The sequence below is a fragment of the Pristiophorus japonicus genome, unplaced genomic scaffold (genome assembly GCF_044704955.1).
Source record: "Pristiophorus japonicus isolate sPriJap1 unplaced genomic scaffold, sPriJap1.hap1 HAP1_SCAFFOLD_622, whole genome shotgun sequence".
Taxonomy (NCBI): Eukaryota; Metazoa; Chordata; class Chondrichthyes; family Pristiophoridae; genus Pristiophorus; species Pristiophorus japonicus.
In genome coordinates, this window is record NW_027254534.1 from 284,165 (window position 1) to 302,581 (window position 18,417).

The 18,417-nt window shown below is 45.7% G+C and overlaps 1 protein-coding gene across 2 annotated transcripts; it reads right to left on the reverse strand.

The window, feature by feature from the left end:
• Nucleotides 1-504: 504 nt before the first annotated feature.
• On the reverse strand, nucleotides 505-5,530 carry LOC139255700 (zinc finger protein 664-like). Of its 2 annotated transcripts, none has more exons than XM_070873967.1 (2): nucleotides 5,468-5,530; nucleotides 505-1,698 (listed from the first exon to the last, which is right to left on the reverse strand). In XM_070873967.1, the coding sequence occupies exon 2, from the start codon at nucleotides 1,218-1,220 to the stop codon at nucleotides 759-761; it is 462 nt and encodes a 153-aa protein (XP_070730068.1). In that variant the 5' UTR covers nucleotides 1,221-1,698; nucleotides 5,468-5,530; the 3' UTR covers nucleotides 505-758. The 2 variants fall into 2 exon arrangements, with proteins under 2 accessions (XP_070730068.1, XP_070730070.1); XM_070873969.1 differs by lacking the exon at nucleotides 5,468-5,530 and adding an exon at nucleotides 5,260-5,379.
• Nucleotides 5,531-18,417: the final 12,887 nt, after the last annotated feature.

Below are 18,417 nucleotides of genomic sequence, written 5' to 3' on the forward strand. Positions count from 1 at the left end.
GGAGATCAACTGCCTGTTGTATAATTGCACCAGCAGTTAACAGGCTCCTGTGAACTCCTCCATCTGCTATTTTAATGCAGACTTAACCAATTTATTTTAAACGGCTTTATGTTAAATTAGTTGATGTCTACCTTAAACTGGTGGACTCAGGACTGTCACACAAATGCATTAAATATTCATGGAGAGTAAACTTTAGTCTGGAAACGGAAACCTGCCGTTTCACTTTCAGTCAGGAAGAGATCGCAGTTTTACACCAATCTCTGATTTGACAGCATGTTCCCAGCATGTTCTTCCTGACTCTAAACGCAGTTGTAAAGGAGCCTTCTGTTCTGTGCCCAGGAGCTCTAAACCATGGAAGAGAGTGGCTGGGACACACCTCAAGATTAACCCACACGGTGACTTTGCTGTCAGTGATGAGAGATGAGAAAGACCAAAGTGCCGTTTTCCCCTCTCAGTGTGGCCCTGTGGGACTGTGTCCAGGCTGAAGTTCTGTTCCCACCGTACGATCCTCCCCCAGATTGTCCTCTCTGAGCTCCAGCCAGATGATGCTAAACACTCAGGTGGGAAAGACAAAAATCTAAATCTACAAAGCTGATTTATTTGACATATATCCAGAATATTAAACTCCAGCCCAATTATAGGAATTAGTAACATCAGCAGAAGCAATTCCCAACTGTCAGAACTAACATGGTTCAATCCTGGATGTGATTAAGAGCAACAATAACAGCAGAATCCAACCCCTGCAGTCACTTGTGAACTCACTGGTGTCTCAGCAGGGTGTATGACTGAGTGAATCGCTTCCCACACTCAGAGCAGGTGAACGGTCTCTCCCCAGTGTGAACTCGCTGGTGTTTAAGCAAGGAACAGTACTGAGTGAATCCCTTCCCACACACGGAGCAGGTGAATGGCCTCTCCCTCGTGTGAACTCGCTGGTGTGTCAGCAGATTGGATGACTGAGTGAATCCCTTTCCACAGTCAGAGCAGGTGAATGGCCTCTCCCCGGTGTGAACTCGCTGGTGTGTCAGCAGGCTGGATGACTGAGTGAATCCCTTCCCAGACTTGGAGCAGGTGAATGGTCTCTCCCTCGTGTGAACTCGCTGGTGTGACAGCAGATCAGATGAATGAGTGAATCCCTTCCCACACACGGAGCAGGTGAACGGTCTCTTCCCGGTGTGAACTTGCTGGTGTCTCAGCAGGTGGGATGATCGAGTGAATCCCATCCCACACTCAGAGCAAGTGAACGGCCTCTCCCCAATGTGACTGCGATGATGAATTTCCAGCTGTGTTGGATAATTGAATCTCTTCCCAGTCTTCACATTCCCACGGTTTCTCCGTGGTGTGGGTGTCCTTGTGTCTCTCCAGGTTGGATGGTCAGTTGAAGCCTCATCCACATGCAGAAAACGTGTACAGTTTCTCCCCGCTGTGCACAGTGCAATGTTTTTTCAGGCTGTGTAACTGGTTAAAGCTCTTTCCACAGTCAGTGCACTGGATCAGTCTCACTCGGGTGTGTGTGTCTCGGTGCTTTTGCAGTTACAATAACATTTGAAATCTTTTCCCACAGATAGAACAGACAAACGTTTCTCCTTCCACATTCAAAGGTGATACTATTCAGGTCCTGATGAATCGAGTAACACTGTGAGATCCTGACATGATGTTTGCTTTGTGTTTCCCATCTGTCAATCTTCCTCCTCTAATACCCTGTAAGAGAATTTACAAAACTCATCACTAAGTACAATACAGAAAGTCAGAACAGACAATTCTAGTTTGTCTGGAACATTCTTTTCTCTCCTGTTGCCTCAAAGCTGTAAATCCCTATCCCACACATTGTCCCTCCTCCCTGTGTTGAAATCCAAACACATCGCACCATCTCCAACATATTTCCTTTCAGTCACTTTTTCTCCCTCCTCTGATGGTGCTAACTGTGGCTGGGTTCAGTTCTACACTCACTGGTTCCCCTCCCTCTCCTCCCCTGAAGGTGCTGACTCTGGCTGGGTTCAGTTCTACACTCACTGGTTCCCCTCCCTCTCCTCCCCTGAAGGTGCTGACTCTGCTGGGTTCAGTTCTACACTCATTGGTTCCTCTCTCTCTCCCTCCCCTGAAGACACTGACTCTGGCTAGGTTCAGTTCTACACTCACTGGTTCCCCTCCCTCTCCTCCCCTGATGGTGCTGACTCTGGCTGGGTTCAGTTCTACACTCACTGGTTCCCCTCCCTCTCCTCCCCTGAAGGTGCTGACTCTGCTGGGTTCAGTTCTACACTTGTACAAAAGAAAAATACTGCAGATGCTGGAAACCTGAAATAAAACAAAAAATACTGGAAATACTCAGCCAGCATCTGCGGAGAAGGAAACAGAGTTAATGACTTTCAGGTTAATGACTTTTCATCAGGACTGGTAAAAATTAGAAATGTAACAGGTTTTAAGTAAGTGCAGAGGCAGAGAAAGAGGGGAGGGGAGGAAAGAACAAAAGGGAAGTTCTGTGTTAGGGTGGGAGGCAGCAGAGATTAAATGACAAAAGGGATGATGCTGCAAGGCAAAAGGAGATGATTATGGGACAAGTAAAGAAACAAAAAATGTGTCTGGACAAGGTGTAAATGGCAATAAAGAGCAGACATTGATGTGGAGATTCAACATCGCCTCCAGTGCGCCAGTGCAGCCTTCGGCCGACTGAGGAAGAGTGTTCGAAGACCAGGCCCTTAAATCTGCCACCAAGTTCATGGTCTACAGGGCTGCAGTAATACCCGCCCTCCTGTATGGCTTAGAGACATGGACTATGTACAGTAGACACCTCAAGACGCTGAAGAAATACCACCAACAATGTCTCCGCAAGATCCTGGGAGGACAGACGAACCAATGTTAGCGTCCTCGACTAGGCCAACATCCCCAGCATTGAAACACTGACCACATTTGATCAGCTCCGCTAGGCAGGCCACATTGTTCGCATGCCAGACACGAGACTCCCAAAGCAAGCGCTCTACTCAGAACTCCTTCACGGCAAACGAGCCAAAGGTGAGCAGAGGAAACATAACAAGGACACCCTCAAAGCCTCCCTGAAAAATTGCAATATCCCCAATGACACCTGGGAATCCCTGGCCAAAGATCACCCTAAGTGAAGGAAGTGCATCCAGGAGGATGCTGAGCACCTCGAGTCTCACCACCGAGAGCATGCAGAAATTAAGCACAAGCAGTGGAAGGAGCATGCGGCAAACCAGTCCCACCCACCCCTTTCCTCAACGATTATCTGTCCCACCTGTGACAGGGACTGTGGTTCTCGTATTGGACTGTTCAGACCCACCTAAGAACTTATTTTAAGAGTGGAAGCAAGTCTTCCTCGAATCCGAGGGACTGCCTATGATGATGAGGATGATGATGAAATGGCAATAGCTGAATCATTACCAACAGCTGCTGTACTAAAAAACGGGAGCGGATGTGGTGTGAAATTGTTAAAATCAATGTTGAATCCGGAAGGCTGTAAAGTGCCTAATCGAAAGTTGAAATGCTGTTTCTTGAGCTTATGTTGAGCTACACTTGGAACAGTGTAGGAGGCCGAGGACAGAGAGGGAGTGGTCCGGAGAATTAAAATGCCAAGCAATTCAAAACTCAGAATCTCGCTTTTGACTGAACGGAGGTGTTCCGCAATGCAATTACCCAATGTGCGTTTAGTCTCTCCAATGTAGAGAAGACCATTTTGTGAGCAATGAATACAGTATACTAAATTTAAAGCAGTACAAGTAAATCACTGTTTCACCTGGAAGGTGTGTTTGGGGTCCTGGACAGTGGGAAGGGAGGAGGTGAAAGGGCAGCTGTTGTATTTCCTATGTAAATGTAGGAAATACGGCAGCCAATTTGCACACAGCAATCTCCCACAAACAGCAATGTGATAATGACCAGATAATCTGTTTTTAGTGATGTTGATTGAGGGATGTATATTGGCCAGGATGCCGAGGTAACTGCTCTTCTTTGAAATAGGGCCTTTGGATCATTTAAATCTACCTGAGAGAGCAGACAGGGTCTCAGTTTAACATCTCATCTGAAAGATGATACCTCTGACAGTACAGCACTCCCTCAGTGCTGTACTGGAGTAAGGTGCTGTCTTTCAGATGAGACGTTAAACCCGTCTGCCCTCTCAGGTGGACATAAAAGTCCCAGGCAATATTTTGAAGAAGAGCAGTAGAGTTATCCCCAGTGTCCTGGCCAATATAGATCCCTCAATCAACATCACTAAAAACAGATTATCTGGTCATTATCACACTACAGTTTGTGGAGGAGCAGGCCAGGGAGTGGAAGGAGCAACATAGCGGGGAGCAGAAGGAGCAACGTGGCGGCCTGGCCCAGCAGGCTGAGCGGTCCCCGACCTGTGAGCACCATCGGAGCAGGCCGGGGAATGGAAGGAGCAGCGTAGCGGCATATCACTCCAGGGAGCAGCACATGCTGGAGCAGGAGAGCAACGGCAATGAAGATGGACATCACCAAGATCCAGGTCAGCGATTGGAGCAGGAGCGGGGAGGTTGGGACGAAGGAGCGGCGAGAGATTGTAGAGGGATGTGATCGGGGCCCAGGAGAGGCGCGAGTTGGGGGCCCAGGAGAGGCGTAGGCCCAGGGGCAGCATGGGCCAGCCAACACTGCGATATGTGTGCACACTAGGTCTGTGCAGCAGAGCTGGTCTCCAGTCGTCTTTTAATCCTTGGCACTGGACCAAGACCTAGCTCTGTCAAGCCCGTGTGGTAACTGGTGTGCAACGGTCACCACACATTAAAAAAAATCCACGCACAGGCATCTTCCATATAGTTCAGGACCTGTAATTTTAGGTCCTTCATTGAAACACCTGTGAACTTTTTGACGTGGAAGTAAGTCATCCTCGATTAGAGGGACTGCCTGTGATGATGATGACAGTTTGTGGGAGTTTGCTGTGTGCAAATAGGTTGCCGCATTTCCTACATTACAACGGTAACTACACTTCAAAAGTACTTCGTTGGCTGTAAACTGCTTTGAGACATCCAGTGGTCATGGAAGGCGCTATATAAATGCAAGTCTTTCTTTCTTTCTGCAAGGGGATCTAAATCTGGGCCCTTCCGTTACAATTCTGTGGGCTGTAAACCGTAACCCAGCACTTACCAGCGCCTTCAGGAGAGATGCTGAGAAAGCCCCCGTGTGCAGAATGAGAATTAAATCAGTGAGTCTGATTATCCCTCCTGTCACTGGGACCCTGAAGCCCCGCCTACTCATTGTTCCTTCGCAAAGATGGTCGCGCATGCGCTGTACCGTTCGATGGATGAAGGTGACTGCGCACAAACCCTCAGCCTTTCTTTACAAAGATGGCTGCCGTTAACCTGGGCCTGTGACCGGGAAACTCCCCCGGAGCTGCAAACGCGGGAGCTGCAGGTTCTCATTCGGGACTTGCGGCCTACACCAGTTGTTGATGGAGCCCACCCGCGGGTGAGTTACTCCCCCGCGCCCCGCCGTTTCCTACCCGCTGAAGAATCGGCTCCGCGCAGCTGTTCGTCTGCGGCCTCTGTCTGTGCACCGAACACCGCACCGCGCATGCTCCAAACCCAGGCGGGTTACGCGCCTGCGCACTGGCCTCCTGTAGTCTGGGTGCGGCACATTCTCCCCCGCCGGGAATGCTGGGTAATCACCTCGCCATTGAATGGAACAGGATTTACTGTGATTGCATTAAGCACTCAACCATGTTTATTGTGGCAGTTAAGAGTTTGTTTCTGCTGATAATAAACCCCTACAATTGGCTGGACACTAATATTCTTCATCAATATTTAAAATAAATATTTTATTTTTTTCATTTTCTTTAAATATTGACGAATCATATTTGTTTCAAACACAGTGTTTGGAATATTTGATTTCACCACAATATGAGACGAATTGATGTGCTGCTACCGACTGTTCCCGGACTTTTCTTACTCTAGGTTATTTCAGTTCTCATCTAGTTCACCTTCTACCATATCAAACACCAAGCCTGTTCTCTTTGTGTCCATGGCTTGTTGGTGTCATAGACTGAACTCACTTTTCACTTATTTGAAGTTCATTTGAACCATCACTTTAGAGAACTATGTTACATAAAATGTGAAATAAGTTATTTTCTGTATCATTTATCATTTTTTTTAAATCAGATTTAGTAAAAATCCTCCACAAATATTGCATATGAGAGGGTCGAGAGAGAGAGGAACCAGTGAGTGTCCAACTGAACCCAGTCACTATTTCGCCTTCATTTACAGACACCCCCTGTCCAGTCACGATTTTTCCTTCATTTAGACACTCCCGAACCAGTCCCCATTCTTCCTTCATTTACAGATGCTCCCTGACCAGTCCCCATTTCTTCTTCATTTACAGACGCTCCCTGACCAGTCACCATTCCTCCTTCATTTACAGACACGCCCTGACCAGGCATCATTTCGTCTCCATTTATAGACACTCCCTGACTTGTCTCCATTTTTCCTTCATTTATAGACGCTCCTTCACCAGTCACCATTTCCAGACGCTCTCTGACCAGTCAACAATTCTCCATTTACAGACGCTGCCTCACCAGTCTCCTTCATTTACAGACGCTCATTTCCTCCCTCTCCTGGAGTTTGCCACGGGGCCACTTTGTGGACCTTTCAGTTGTGGTTTTAAACAGATGAAACCCGGTGGTGTGGAGCAAACATTGCAACATTTAGTAGTGAAATGGATTTGTTCAGGACAGACAGCAGGAATTATTTCAGGAAATAACACAGTGCAGTGAGAAAGGAAATGCAGTGGATATTGTGCAGATGGATTGTCAAAAGGCGTTTGATAAGGTGCTGAACAGGAGGCTTGTTAATCAAATGAAGGCATACAGTATTAAAGGGAGTGGGACAGGGTGGATAGGTAATTGTGTAAAGGGCAGAAAAGAGAGGGTAGTGGTTAATGGATGTTCAGACTGGATGAATGTAAATAGTGGTGTCCCCAGGGTTGGTGTTGGGAGCATTGCCCTTCTCAATATAGAGATATGATCTGGGTTTGGGTATATGGGGCACACGATCAAAATCTCCTGATGACACCAAAACTGGGACTATGGCCAACTGTGAAGATGACTGTGTGATATCTGTGTGAATACACAGATTAGTAAATGTAGATGTCAGATGAAATTTAATGCAGAGAAACATGAGGTGATATATTTTGGGAGAAGACAATGGTCGGAAAAGTAGATTTAATAGTAAAAATGTAAAAGGAGTAAAGAGGTGTAAGCTTCGCTGGGCAGGCCACATAGTATGCATGCCAGATATGAGCCTCCCTAAGCAAATGCTTTATGTGGAGCTCCTTCATGGTAAATGAGCCAAAGGAGGACAGCGGAAACGTTATAAGGAAACCCTCAAAGCCTCCCTGGTAAAGTGTGACATTACCACTGACAGCTGGGAGAACCTGGCCGCAGATCGCCTGAGGTGGAGAAAGTCCATCTGGGCGAGCATGAAGAGGCCAAGTGCAGGCAGCGGAAGGAGCGCGTGGCAAACCAGCCCCACTGACAGCTTCGCTCGACGAATGTCTGTCCCACCTGTAACAGGGTCTGTGGCTCTCATATCGGGCTGTTCAGCCATCAAAGAATTCACTTTGGGAGTGGAAGCAAGTCCTCCTCGATTCCGAGGGACTACCTATGATGATGATGAAGATTCTAGCTAATGCCTTGTCTTATTAATTACCAGGTTCTTGAGTCCAGTGTCAGCAACTTAAATACCTTACTGAGAAGTATAAGATGAGCAGATTTTCTGCCCAATGCCGTACCTTATACTGATCCATCAATCAGAGTAAACATGCAAGTTCCACGTGTCCACAGTAACTGACATGAGGTCAGCCCGCTGGATGGAACATTGGGCACCCTGAGCTTGATCTCCGGAGTCTCCAGTCCCAACTGCCCGCTTACATCAGTCTCCCTTCACTTTTATACCCTGTAGTGATCCACCTCTGGCACCGAACTCTTCTTTGTCTTCTCTGCTGGGTTTTGGCAGGAAGCAAGGAAAAGACTGCTGGAACTTGAACATATTCCCTGGATCCCAGCAGATACTTTTCTTCAGCAATGTTCTCAATATCCTTAAACGAATCTGCCTACTGTTAATTATATTATTTCTTATAGTTTCACAATTGTAGGTGTAAGCATCTCACATTATAATCTAATCTATTCTATTACTCACTCTGGTTTAAGCTTACATTGCAGTCAATAACAGACAAACCCTGTTCTTTCCCCTGATCTGATTAGAGTTTCTAACTAGCTGATTCTGTGGAATCGATTGGCATGTCAGTGATGCCATGGGTCTGCTAATTCCCAAAGGCAGATCAGACAAAGTGCTTTTAGTGGGAGGCCCATCATTGAAAGTGAAACCAAACCAAAAAGAATAAAGATTTAAACCAAGGGAACAGGAAACAGGACCACATCTGGCCCAAAAGTGGTATTAATCCCCAAAAGTTCGATCTAGACAGTTAGAAACTCCTCCTGGTGACTGTGTGCCTGCAGGACTCGGCTTTACTCCAGTGTTTGAAGGCACAGAGAGCTGGCAATGTGTGGGAATTCCAGGGCCAGTGAGGACACGCACAGAAATACCCGAGAGCAGTGAAAGCTCACTGGGCCCCAGCACATGCTTGGGAAAACCCCGGGAAAGGGCAAAGCCAGCGTGCCCACTCTGAACCGGTTTGCTGCTCCCTCTGTGCCCAGCACTGCCTGCACCCCCGGTGCACTGAAGTGGAATTTCAGCCTCAGTGTTACAAGTTTCATCGGTTACAGGCTGGAGAGAGTAATAGTTCACACTGACACCAAGCTGTGTGATTGGTTCAGTCTGCATTTGACTGACAGGCCCTTTTGAGTGGTCAGGTATTCAAATTCCCAGTAACTCTCATCCCAGATAAAAGAGAGGGGAGATCTGTGTTTAAATCAAAGAGTCTCTTTGGAGATTCTCTGAGAGAAGGAACTGGTCAGCTTTAAACACCAGAAAGAGAAAAAATGTTAGAAATTTCCAATTAGCAGTTTTTGATCAATATCGACTCCCACAGGGATGGGGAATTCTAGAATAAGGAGGAACTGGTCATGATTTGAAAGGTATTGAAGGATTCGAGGAGCTCTTACATTTGGGATATTTATTTTGTCCACTCGAGGAGTTAGATAACAGACTTCTTGCTTTGAATATAAAGTTGGATTATTAGACCATTATGTATTTACTTGTTTATATTTTGTTAAATACATTTGCTGAGTGGATTTAAATTCAAGATGAGGTTTGCAGGCGGGATGCTCTATTGACACATTGAAGTTGAGTGAGAGGCTGTGGGTCACACGCAAAGTCTAGTAGCTGAAAGTGATTAACAGACTGGGTTTTGTGTTTCGTGATCCTGGGCATGTTACCGATACCATCGCTGCATCCCAAGGCTAGGAGAGGCACGCTGGAAGGTATGGGGAGCTGGGACTTGTCCATGAGAGTAACCAAAGGTATGAAAACTGAAATAATGTAGAGTTAGAAAGGAGAAAAGGCCCCAAAATGTAGCAGTCAGTAACAGGACATCAATTAGTCTCCTCTTATCTTGGAAACATTAAACATTGACAAACTGTGTTATTTGAAATATCAAAATATTAAACTCCAGCTCAGTTAAAAGATTATTAACACCAGCAGAAACAAACTCCAACAGTCAGAATGAACACGATTCAATCCAGGATGTGATTAACAGCAGCAACAACAGCAGAATCCAAACCTTGCAGTAACTTGTGAGCTCACTGGTGTCTCAGTAGGTGGGATGACTGAGTGACTCCCTTGCCACACACGGAGCAGGTGAATGGCCTCTCCCCAGTGTGAATTCGCTGGTGAGTTACAAGATGGTATGACCGAGTGAATCCCTTTCCACACACTGAGCAGGTAAATGGTCTCTCGCCAGTGTGAAGTCACTGGTGTGTCAGCAGATCGGATGACCGAGTGAAACCCTGTCCACACAGGGAGCAGGTGAATGGCCTCTCCCCAGTGTAACTGCGCTTGTGTCTCTCCAGGTTGGACGATAGGCTGAAGCCTTGTCCACACACAGAGCATGTGTACCATTTCTTCCCACTGTAAACGGTGCGTTTAGCTTCCATGTTCAAAGGCCGATCATATTTCGGTCCTGATGTATCGAGTAACTCCGTGAGATCTTGACGTGACATTTGGTTTGAGATTCCCGTCTGCAAATCCTCCCCTTTGGACACCCTGTAAAATAAATTTCAAACAGGAAATGGAAGGTGAGAGAGAACCTACCAAATCATAAAGACAGGTTGTGAAATTGAGCTCAATGAATCTGGTCATTTGTAAGGCTGGCACTGGAGAAATGTCACCATGAAAGCTGCTGGATTGTCATAAAAACCCAACTGGTCACTGACGTCCTTCAGGGAAGGGAACCTACCTCCCCCGACAGGACCACATGGGAAATTGTTGATCCTATTGGGCAGAGAAGTACTGGGGGTTAAACCCAGCAGCTTCTCCTCCATCCCCACTGCAGCTCAAACTGATGCAACAAACAGACCTACACAGGAGGCCAGGGACTGACTTCGACATCCAGCGCCCAACCCAACACAGTGCGGCCTGAAATTGCTGGGCCTTCTGTATAAATGCAAGTTTTTGTTTTCCTTGTGTGGGGGAGGTGCTGCCCCCAGGGTTTCCTGGTGCTGCAGCCCTGGCCACTTGTCTGCCAGGCCCTGCGGCTCTGACTCGGGATCTGAGACCTGCACTCGGTGTTGCTGAGGCTGCGCTCACTCCGGACAGTCTCAGGGAGCCGCTCCGCGCAGGAAGGCGCTCTCCGGGATCAGCCCTTTCCGTGCGCTGCCCCCCTGATGATGGAAATAGGGCGTATTCCACCGCGCAGAACACTCTGTGTAAGACCATCCACCATTTCCGGAGAGTGGTACAGCACAGAAGGAGGCCATTCAACCCATCGTGTCTGTGCCAGCCTTTTGGTAGAACTATTCAGTGAGTCTCAATCCTCTGCTCTTTACCCATAGCACAGTATATTTTTCCCTTCAAGTATTATTTTTAAGTTACTATTGAATCTGCTTTCACCACCCTTTCAGGCAGAGCATTCCAAGTCACAACTAGTCACTGTGTAACAAATGATTCCACATCTCACCTCCGGTTCTTTTGCCAATCATCTGAAGTCTGACTCCTCTGGTAACCTACCCTTCTGCCACTGGAAACACTTTCTCCATATTTACTCTTTTTGTACATCTCTATCAAATCTCCTTTTATCCTTTTCTGCTCTCCGGAGGAAACATTCTCCAGTCTCTCCACATAACTGAAGTTCCTGATCCACTCCTTGCTTTGGAGGCAGTTCAGGGAAGGTTCACTTGGTTGATTCCAGAGATGAAGGGGTTGACTTATGAGGTAAGATTGAGTAGGTTGGGCCTCTACTCATTGAAATTCAGAAGAATGAGAGGTGATCTTATTGAAACGTATAAGATTATGAGGGGGCTTGATAAGATGGATGCAGAGAGAATGTTTCCACTGATGGGGGAAGACTAGAACTAGAGAGCATGATCTTAGAATAAGGGGCCGCCCATTTAAAACAGAGATGAGGAGAAATTTATTCTCTGAGGGTTGTAAATCTGTGGAATTTGCTAACTCAGAGAGCTGTGGAAGCTGGGACATTGAATAAATTTAAGACAGAAATAGACAGTTTCTTAAACGATAAGGGGATAAGGGGTTATGGGGAGCGGGCAGGAAAGTGCAGCTGAGTCCATAATCAGATCAGCTATGATCTTATTGAATGGCAGAGCAGGCTCGAGGGGCCGTTTGGCCTACTCCTGTTCCTATTTCTTATGTTCTTATCCCTGGCACCATTCATTCTGCACCCTCTCTAAAAGCTTGGCATTATTCCTAAAGTTTGGAGCCCAGAGTTGAACACAATACTCAAGCTAAGATCTAACCAATGTTTTATTAAGGTTTAGCATAAATGAACATCAAGTGATGATATTTCTGTGATGGGGTTTAAACGGCGAGGTCCATCCAGTCAGTTGGATTTGTAAATAAGACTCTGAACTGAAAGAAGTGCAATTGTAGTGGAGAGCCATGAAACACGCTGTGTAACCAGGCGCAAACACTCTGCACATCCCAGACATCACTTGTTTCCCACTCGGCATGAAAGGAATATGTTACTTGCAACAATTCATTGGATTTGATTTCAAATATATTAGTATAGAAACTGAATCATGTTTCTATGATTGCTTTCCCAACTAAGATTCAAGGCTTCTTTTTTTATGTCTGCGTACAGTCCCAGGATTCTAACCCTGTGACTGTATCTGAGGATTCTAACCCTGGGACTGTACATGGAGATTCCAACCCTGGGACTGTACATGAGGATTCTAACCCTGGGACTGTACGTGAGGATTCTAACCCTGGGACTGTACATGGGGATTTTAACCCTGGGACTGTACATGGGGACTTCTAACCCTGGGACTGTACATGAGGATTCTAACTCTGGGACTATACATGGGGATTTTAACCCTGGGACTGTATGTAGGGCTTCTAACCCTGGGATTGTACGTGGGGATTCTAACCCTGGGACTGTACATGGGGATTCTAACCCTTGGACTGTAGACGGGGCATTCCAGCCCTGGGACTGTGGCTGTTGCTTCAAATGTGTGGGATGTAAACTGAGCAGCATCTTTAGGAGGGATGGTGAGAAATCCAACGTGTGAAGAGTGAGAGAAAAATAACTGAGGCAGCCATTTTATAACGCGGACACTAGGACCCGATTGGGACCAGACACTGAATCTCTGCCCACGATTTATAACCAAGAGAGCCGCGCATGCGCTTTACTACTCACTGTTTCAAGATGGTGGAGCGCTGAAGCGGCCTTCCTGTACAAAGATGGCGGCCGTTAGCCTGGGCCTGTGACCTGGAGAAAGCCGCGAGCTGCAAACGTGGGGTTATCAGGTTATTATTCCGGGCTTGCGGCATACACCAGTTGTTTAGGAACCCTCTCCGGCCTCTCGTGGATCCATTACGCCCCTCCGCTCAATCTTACCGAGTTGTCCGCAGCCGCTCGATACTGTCTCCACCATTACACGCACTGCACGTGCTCCAAACCAAGGCGGGTTCCGCGCTTGCGCATTAGGCTCCTGTAGGCTGCGTGCGGCACATTCTCCCCCGCGGTGAATGCTGGGAAGAAGCCACGCCATTGAAAGCCCACGTTCCTGAATGGACCTGGATTTAAAGTGATTGCTTTGAGCACTGAACCATGTTCATTCTGGCAGCTTGAGTTTGTTTTTTCTGATCTTAATAACCCCTATACCTGGGATGAAGATTACCATTCCTTATGTTGAGGCGCTATAATTCCCGAGCGGCGCATAAACGCCGACATGGACTGGATAGTCCGAATGACCCGTTTTTGTGCCGTATATTCTATGTAATTTTGCTCAGTGCATAGCACACTCACCTCTGAGTCAGAAGATTGAGGGAGCACTGCACTGTAAACAAAGGCCCCGTTTGTTCTTTCAAGTGGGCTAAAAGATCCCATATTACAGGCAGCTCTCGATTATCGCACACGGATGCAATGGGAAACCTTTGTAATGGCATTAGAAATGCCTTGTGTGTGCGTGCTGCTGCAGCCGCTGTCTCTCGCAGCCACCGCTGACGTCGGAGACCTTTTGGCCCAGGAAGGCATCGGGCCTCTGACGTCGGAGTCCTTTCGGCCCGGGAAGGCATCGAGCCGCTTACGTCGGAGTCCTTTCGGCCCGGGAAGGCATCGGGTCACTGAGGCCGGAGTCCTTTTGGCCTGGGAAGGCAGCGCACTCCGGAACCCCGGAGCTAGACAATCTCCACCTTGAGGCCACCTGCACACATGTTGGTAATGTCCATACTTAACTGCCTTGTTACTGTTTGCACAGTATTTATTCATTGAAGTTTTAACTTTATAATGTCAACTCACTCTAACTGAGAAATCGTTTACCCGGCATAGCCCAATCCCCGAGGGACCCAGATAATCGTGAGTTGCCTGTATTTCGAAGAAGACCGGGGAAGTTATCCACGCTGCCCTGGCCAATATTTATCCCTAAATCAACATAACAAAAAAAACATTATCTGGTCATTATCACAATGCTATTTGTGGGAGCTCGCTGTGCGCAAATTGGCTGCTGCGTTTCCCACATTACAACAGTGACTAACTTCAAAAAGTACTTTATTGGCTGTAAAAAAAACTTTGAGATGTCCGGTGGTCGTGAAAGACGCTATATAAATTGGTATCTTAGTATAAGTGGTCCCCGAATTTGGTGCTTCAGTGTACCTGGTTCCTGGATTTTGTGTCACAGTATTGTTAATCCCTGGATTTGGTGTCAGCGTGTGAGTGGTCCCTGAATCTAGTTTCTCAGTGTAAGTGGTCCATGGATTTGGTGTCATAGATAAGTGCCCCCTGGATTTGGGATCACAATGCAAGTGGTCCCTGGTTTTACTGTCTGAATGTAAGTGATCCCTGGATTTGGTGTCACAATATAAGTGGACCCTGGATTTGGCGCCATCATGTAAGTAGTCCCTGGATTTGGTGTCAAAAACATTTCTTAACTGGGACTGAGGACAAGCCCGCAGCCCAGCAATGTGTTCAGAACAGAATGATCCCACACACATCTATTCCCAATTAACACAGTCCACATGAATTCGCCAGAAACAGTTCAGCACCCACAATTAACTGCAGCATTGCGCCTAACTTCACTGAAACACACAATTCAAAACATTTTAAAGATAAAATAAACCCCATCAAATCCAGTTTTCTTATTGTTCAGTACAGGCAATGACACAAACATCTTGAAGAGAAATCTTATCAATTTACTACACTTCCCTGACTTTCACAAACATTTGCATTAATACCAGATTGCACCCAGATGATTTATGCCAATTCACCCAAGAACAATGATTTAAGAAAAAAATCCAAATTGATGGTGTAATTTACCTGTTTTCATCTTACATCTTCACTCACTTCCTCTCGTCAACTTTGATACAGTATTCACCATTTCATTCATGAGCCCTGGAAGAATTTTACTGTCCAATACAATATCATAATATCTTTAAATATAGATTAAACATTCCCACTTGCTCCAAGTTATAACCCATTTGTTTGTTTAATTTTATTTAACCATTTTTACTTAACTCTTCTTGGACCTTTTATTCCCCAAAATATACCAGAGAGCAATTCAATCTGCAAAATGAAGTTACTTTTAACACAACAGTCTCCCTCCAAAAACTTCTTTCTGAATATATAGTTTGGACAAGACCACATAGACTGGATCTTTTCAAAAACCAAACTTGATTATCCCCTTAAATTTCAGTTAATTTTCCCTCCTCATGTGCTTGAACAGCACATCAATTTTAATTTCACAAGCAAATTATGTCCAGACTTTGTGATATTACAAAGAAGACTAAAGTAACAATTGCATTTGGATTCAAGTCATTTATCTCCACCTTCAAGCAGTGTGTCTTGGAAAACAGGATTACATGGGATATATGGCACAAAAACATACTATTCGGCCCAACAAGCCCATGCTGGCGTTTATACTCCACTCGAGCCACCTCCCATCTGTCCTCATCTACTTCCATCAGCATAACCCTCTATTCCCTTCCCCCTCATATGCTTGACTAGCCGCCCCTTAAATATTTCTATACTATTCACTTGAGCCACTTCCTGTGGTAGCGAGTTCCACATTTTCACCAATCTTTGGGTAAAAAAGTTTCTTCTCAATTCCCTATTTGATTTCTTGGTAACTATCGTATATTGATGACCTCTTGTTGTGCTCTTCCCCACAAATGGAAACACTCACTCTGTATCTACTCTATCAAAATCTTTCATAATTTTAAAGAACTCTATAAGGTCATCATTCAGCCTTCTTTTTTGGAGAGAGAAGAGACCCAGCTTCTCCTTATAGGACAGATATACCCTCATTTCTACCATCATCCTTGTAAATCTTCTCTGGACCCCCTCCAGTGCATCTATATCCTTTTTTTAATATGGCAACCAGATTTGTATGCAGTAGTCTCAAGTGCAGTATAACCAATGTTCGATACAGGTTAAGCATAACTTCACAACTTTTCCATTCTATAAGAATTCAATTCTGTAACAGTTCTATAACAATTGATCCCGATAATTTAACCCAATAGGGTAGTCATATGTCCAATTTTGTCAAGACGCTGTGACATTCGATGTCTGCAGATAACTGGAGATAAATTCTTGAAACTGCTGGATATCTTGCTATGCCATCAACCTCTCATCAAACTGGAGCAGACAGTACCTAATATAGTAGTCCCTGGCTACTACATAGTCCAGAGACACAAGTCTGCATTTTCTTAAACATAGAAAATAGGTGCAGGAGCAGGCCATTCGGCCCTTCAAGCCTGCACCACCATTCAATAAGATCATGGCTGATCATTCAACCTCAGTACCCCTTTCCTGCTTTCTCTCCATACCCCTTGATCCATTTGGTCATATCTAACTCTCTTTTGAATATATCTAATGGACTGGCTTCAACAACTTTCTGTGGAAGAGAATTCCACAGATTAACCACTCTCTGAGTGAAGAAGTTTTTCCTCATCTCGGTCCTAAATGACTTACCCTTTATTCTTAGACTGTGACCCCTGGTTCTGGAACTCCCCAGCAACGGGAACATTCTTCCTGTCTCTAACCTGTCCAATCCGGTCAGAATTGTATATGTTTCTATGAGATCCCCTCTCATTCTTCTAAACTCCAGTGGATACAATCGCAGTTGATCCAGGCTCTCCTCATATGTCAGTCCTGCCATCCAGGAATCAGTCTGGTGAACCTTCGTTGTACTCCATCAATAGCAAGAACGTCCTTCCTCAGATTAGGAGACCAAAACTGAATACAATATTCCAGGTGCGGCCTCACCAAGGCTCTGTACAATTGCAGTAAGACCTCCCTGCTCCTATACTCAAATCCTCTAGCTATGAAGGCCAACATGCCATTTGCCTTCTTCACCACCTGCTGTACCTGCATGCCAACTTTCAATGACCGATGAACCATGACACCCAGATCTCGTTGCACCTCCCCTTTTCCTAATCTGCCGCCATTCAGATAATATTCTGCCTTCGTGTTTTTTGCCACCAAAGTGGATAACCTCACATTTATCCACATTATACTGTATCTGCCATGCATTTGCCCACTCTCCTAACCTGTCCAAATCACCCTGCAGCATTTTACCATCCTCCTCACAGCGCACTCCGCCACCCAGTTTAGTGTCATCTGCAAACTTGGAGATATTACCCTCAATTCCTTCATCCAAATTATTAATGTATATTGTGAAGAGCTGGGGTCCCAGCACTGAGCCCTGCGGTACTCCACTAGTTACTGCCTCCCATTCCAAATAGGACCAGTTTATCCCGACTCTCTGCTTCCTGCCTGCCAACCAATTCTCTATCCACGCCAGTACATTACCCCCAATACCATGTGCCTTGATCTTGTACACCAATCTCTTATGTGGAACCTTGTCAAAGGTCTTTTGAAAGTCAAAATACACCACATCCACTGGTTCTCCCTTGTCCACTCTACTAGTTACATCCTCAAAAAATTCCAGAAGAATGGTCAAGCTAGATTTCCCCTTCATAAATCCATGCTGACTTCGACCGATTCTGTCACCGCTTTCCAAATGCGCTGCTATTTCATCCTTAATAATAGATTCCAACATTTTCCCCATTACTGATGTCAGGCTAACCGATCTATAATTACATGTTTTCTCTTTCCCTCCTTTTTAAGAAAAGTGGTGTTACATTAGCTACCCTCCAGTCCATAGGAACTGATCCAGAGTCGATAGATTGTTGGAAAATGATTGCCAATGCATCCACTATTTCTAGGGCCACCTCCTTAAGTACTCTGGGATGCAGACAATCAGGCCTTGGGGATTTATTGGCCTTCAATCCCATCAATTTCCCCAACACAATTTCCCGCCTAAAGGATATCCTTCAGTTCCTCCTTCTCACTAGATCCTTGGTCCCCTAGTACATCCGGAAGGTCATTTGTGTCTTCCTTCGTATTTGTTCAATTGGTCTGCCATTTCTTTGTTCCCCATTATTAATTCACTTGAGTCTGACTGCAAGGGACCTACGTTTGTTTTCACCAATCTTTTTCTTTCACATATCTATAGAAGCTTTTGCAGTAAGTTTTTATGTTCCCGGCAAGCTTCCTCTCATACTCTATTTTCCCCTCCTAATTAAACCCTTTGTCCTCCTCTGCTGAATTCTAAATTTCTCCCAGTCCTCAGGTCTGCTGATTTTTCTGGCCAATTTATATGCCTCTTCCTTGGATTTAACACTATCCTTAATTTCCCTTGTTAGCCACGGTTGAGCCACCTTCCCTATTTTATTTTTACTCTAGAAAGGGAAGTACAACTGTTGAAGTTCATCCATGTGATCTATAAATGTTTGCCATTGCCTATCCACTGTCAACCCTTTAAGT

Bases quoted from the DNA above. Each gene is read 5' to 3' on its own strand.
- LOC139255700 (XM_070873967.1), bottom strand. From the start codon at position 1,220: ATGGGATTCACTCGATCATCCCACCTGCTGAGACACCAGCAAGTTCAC.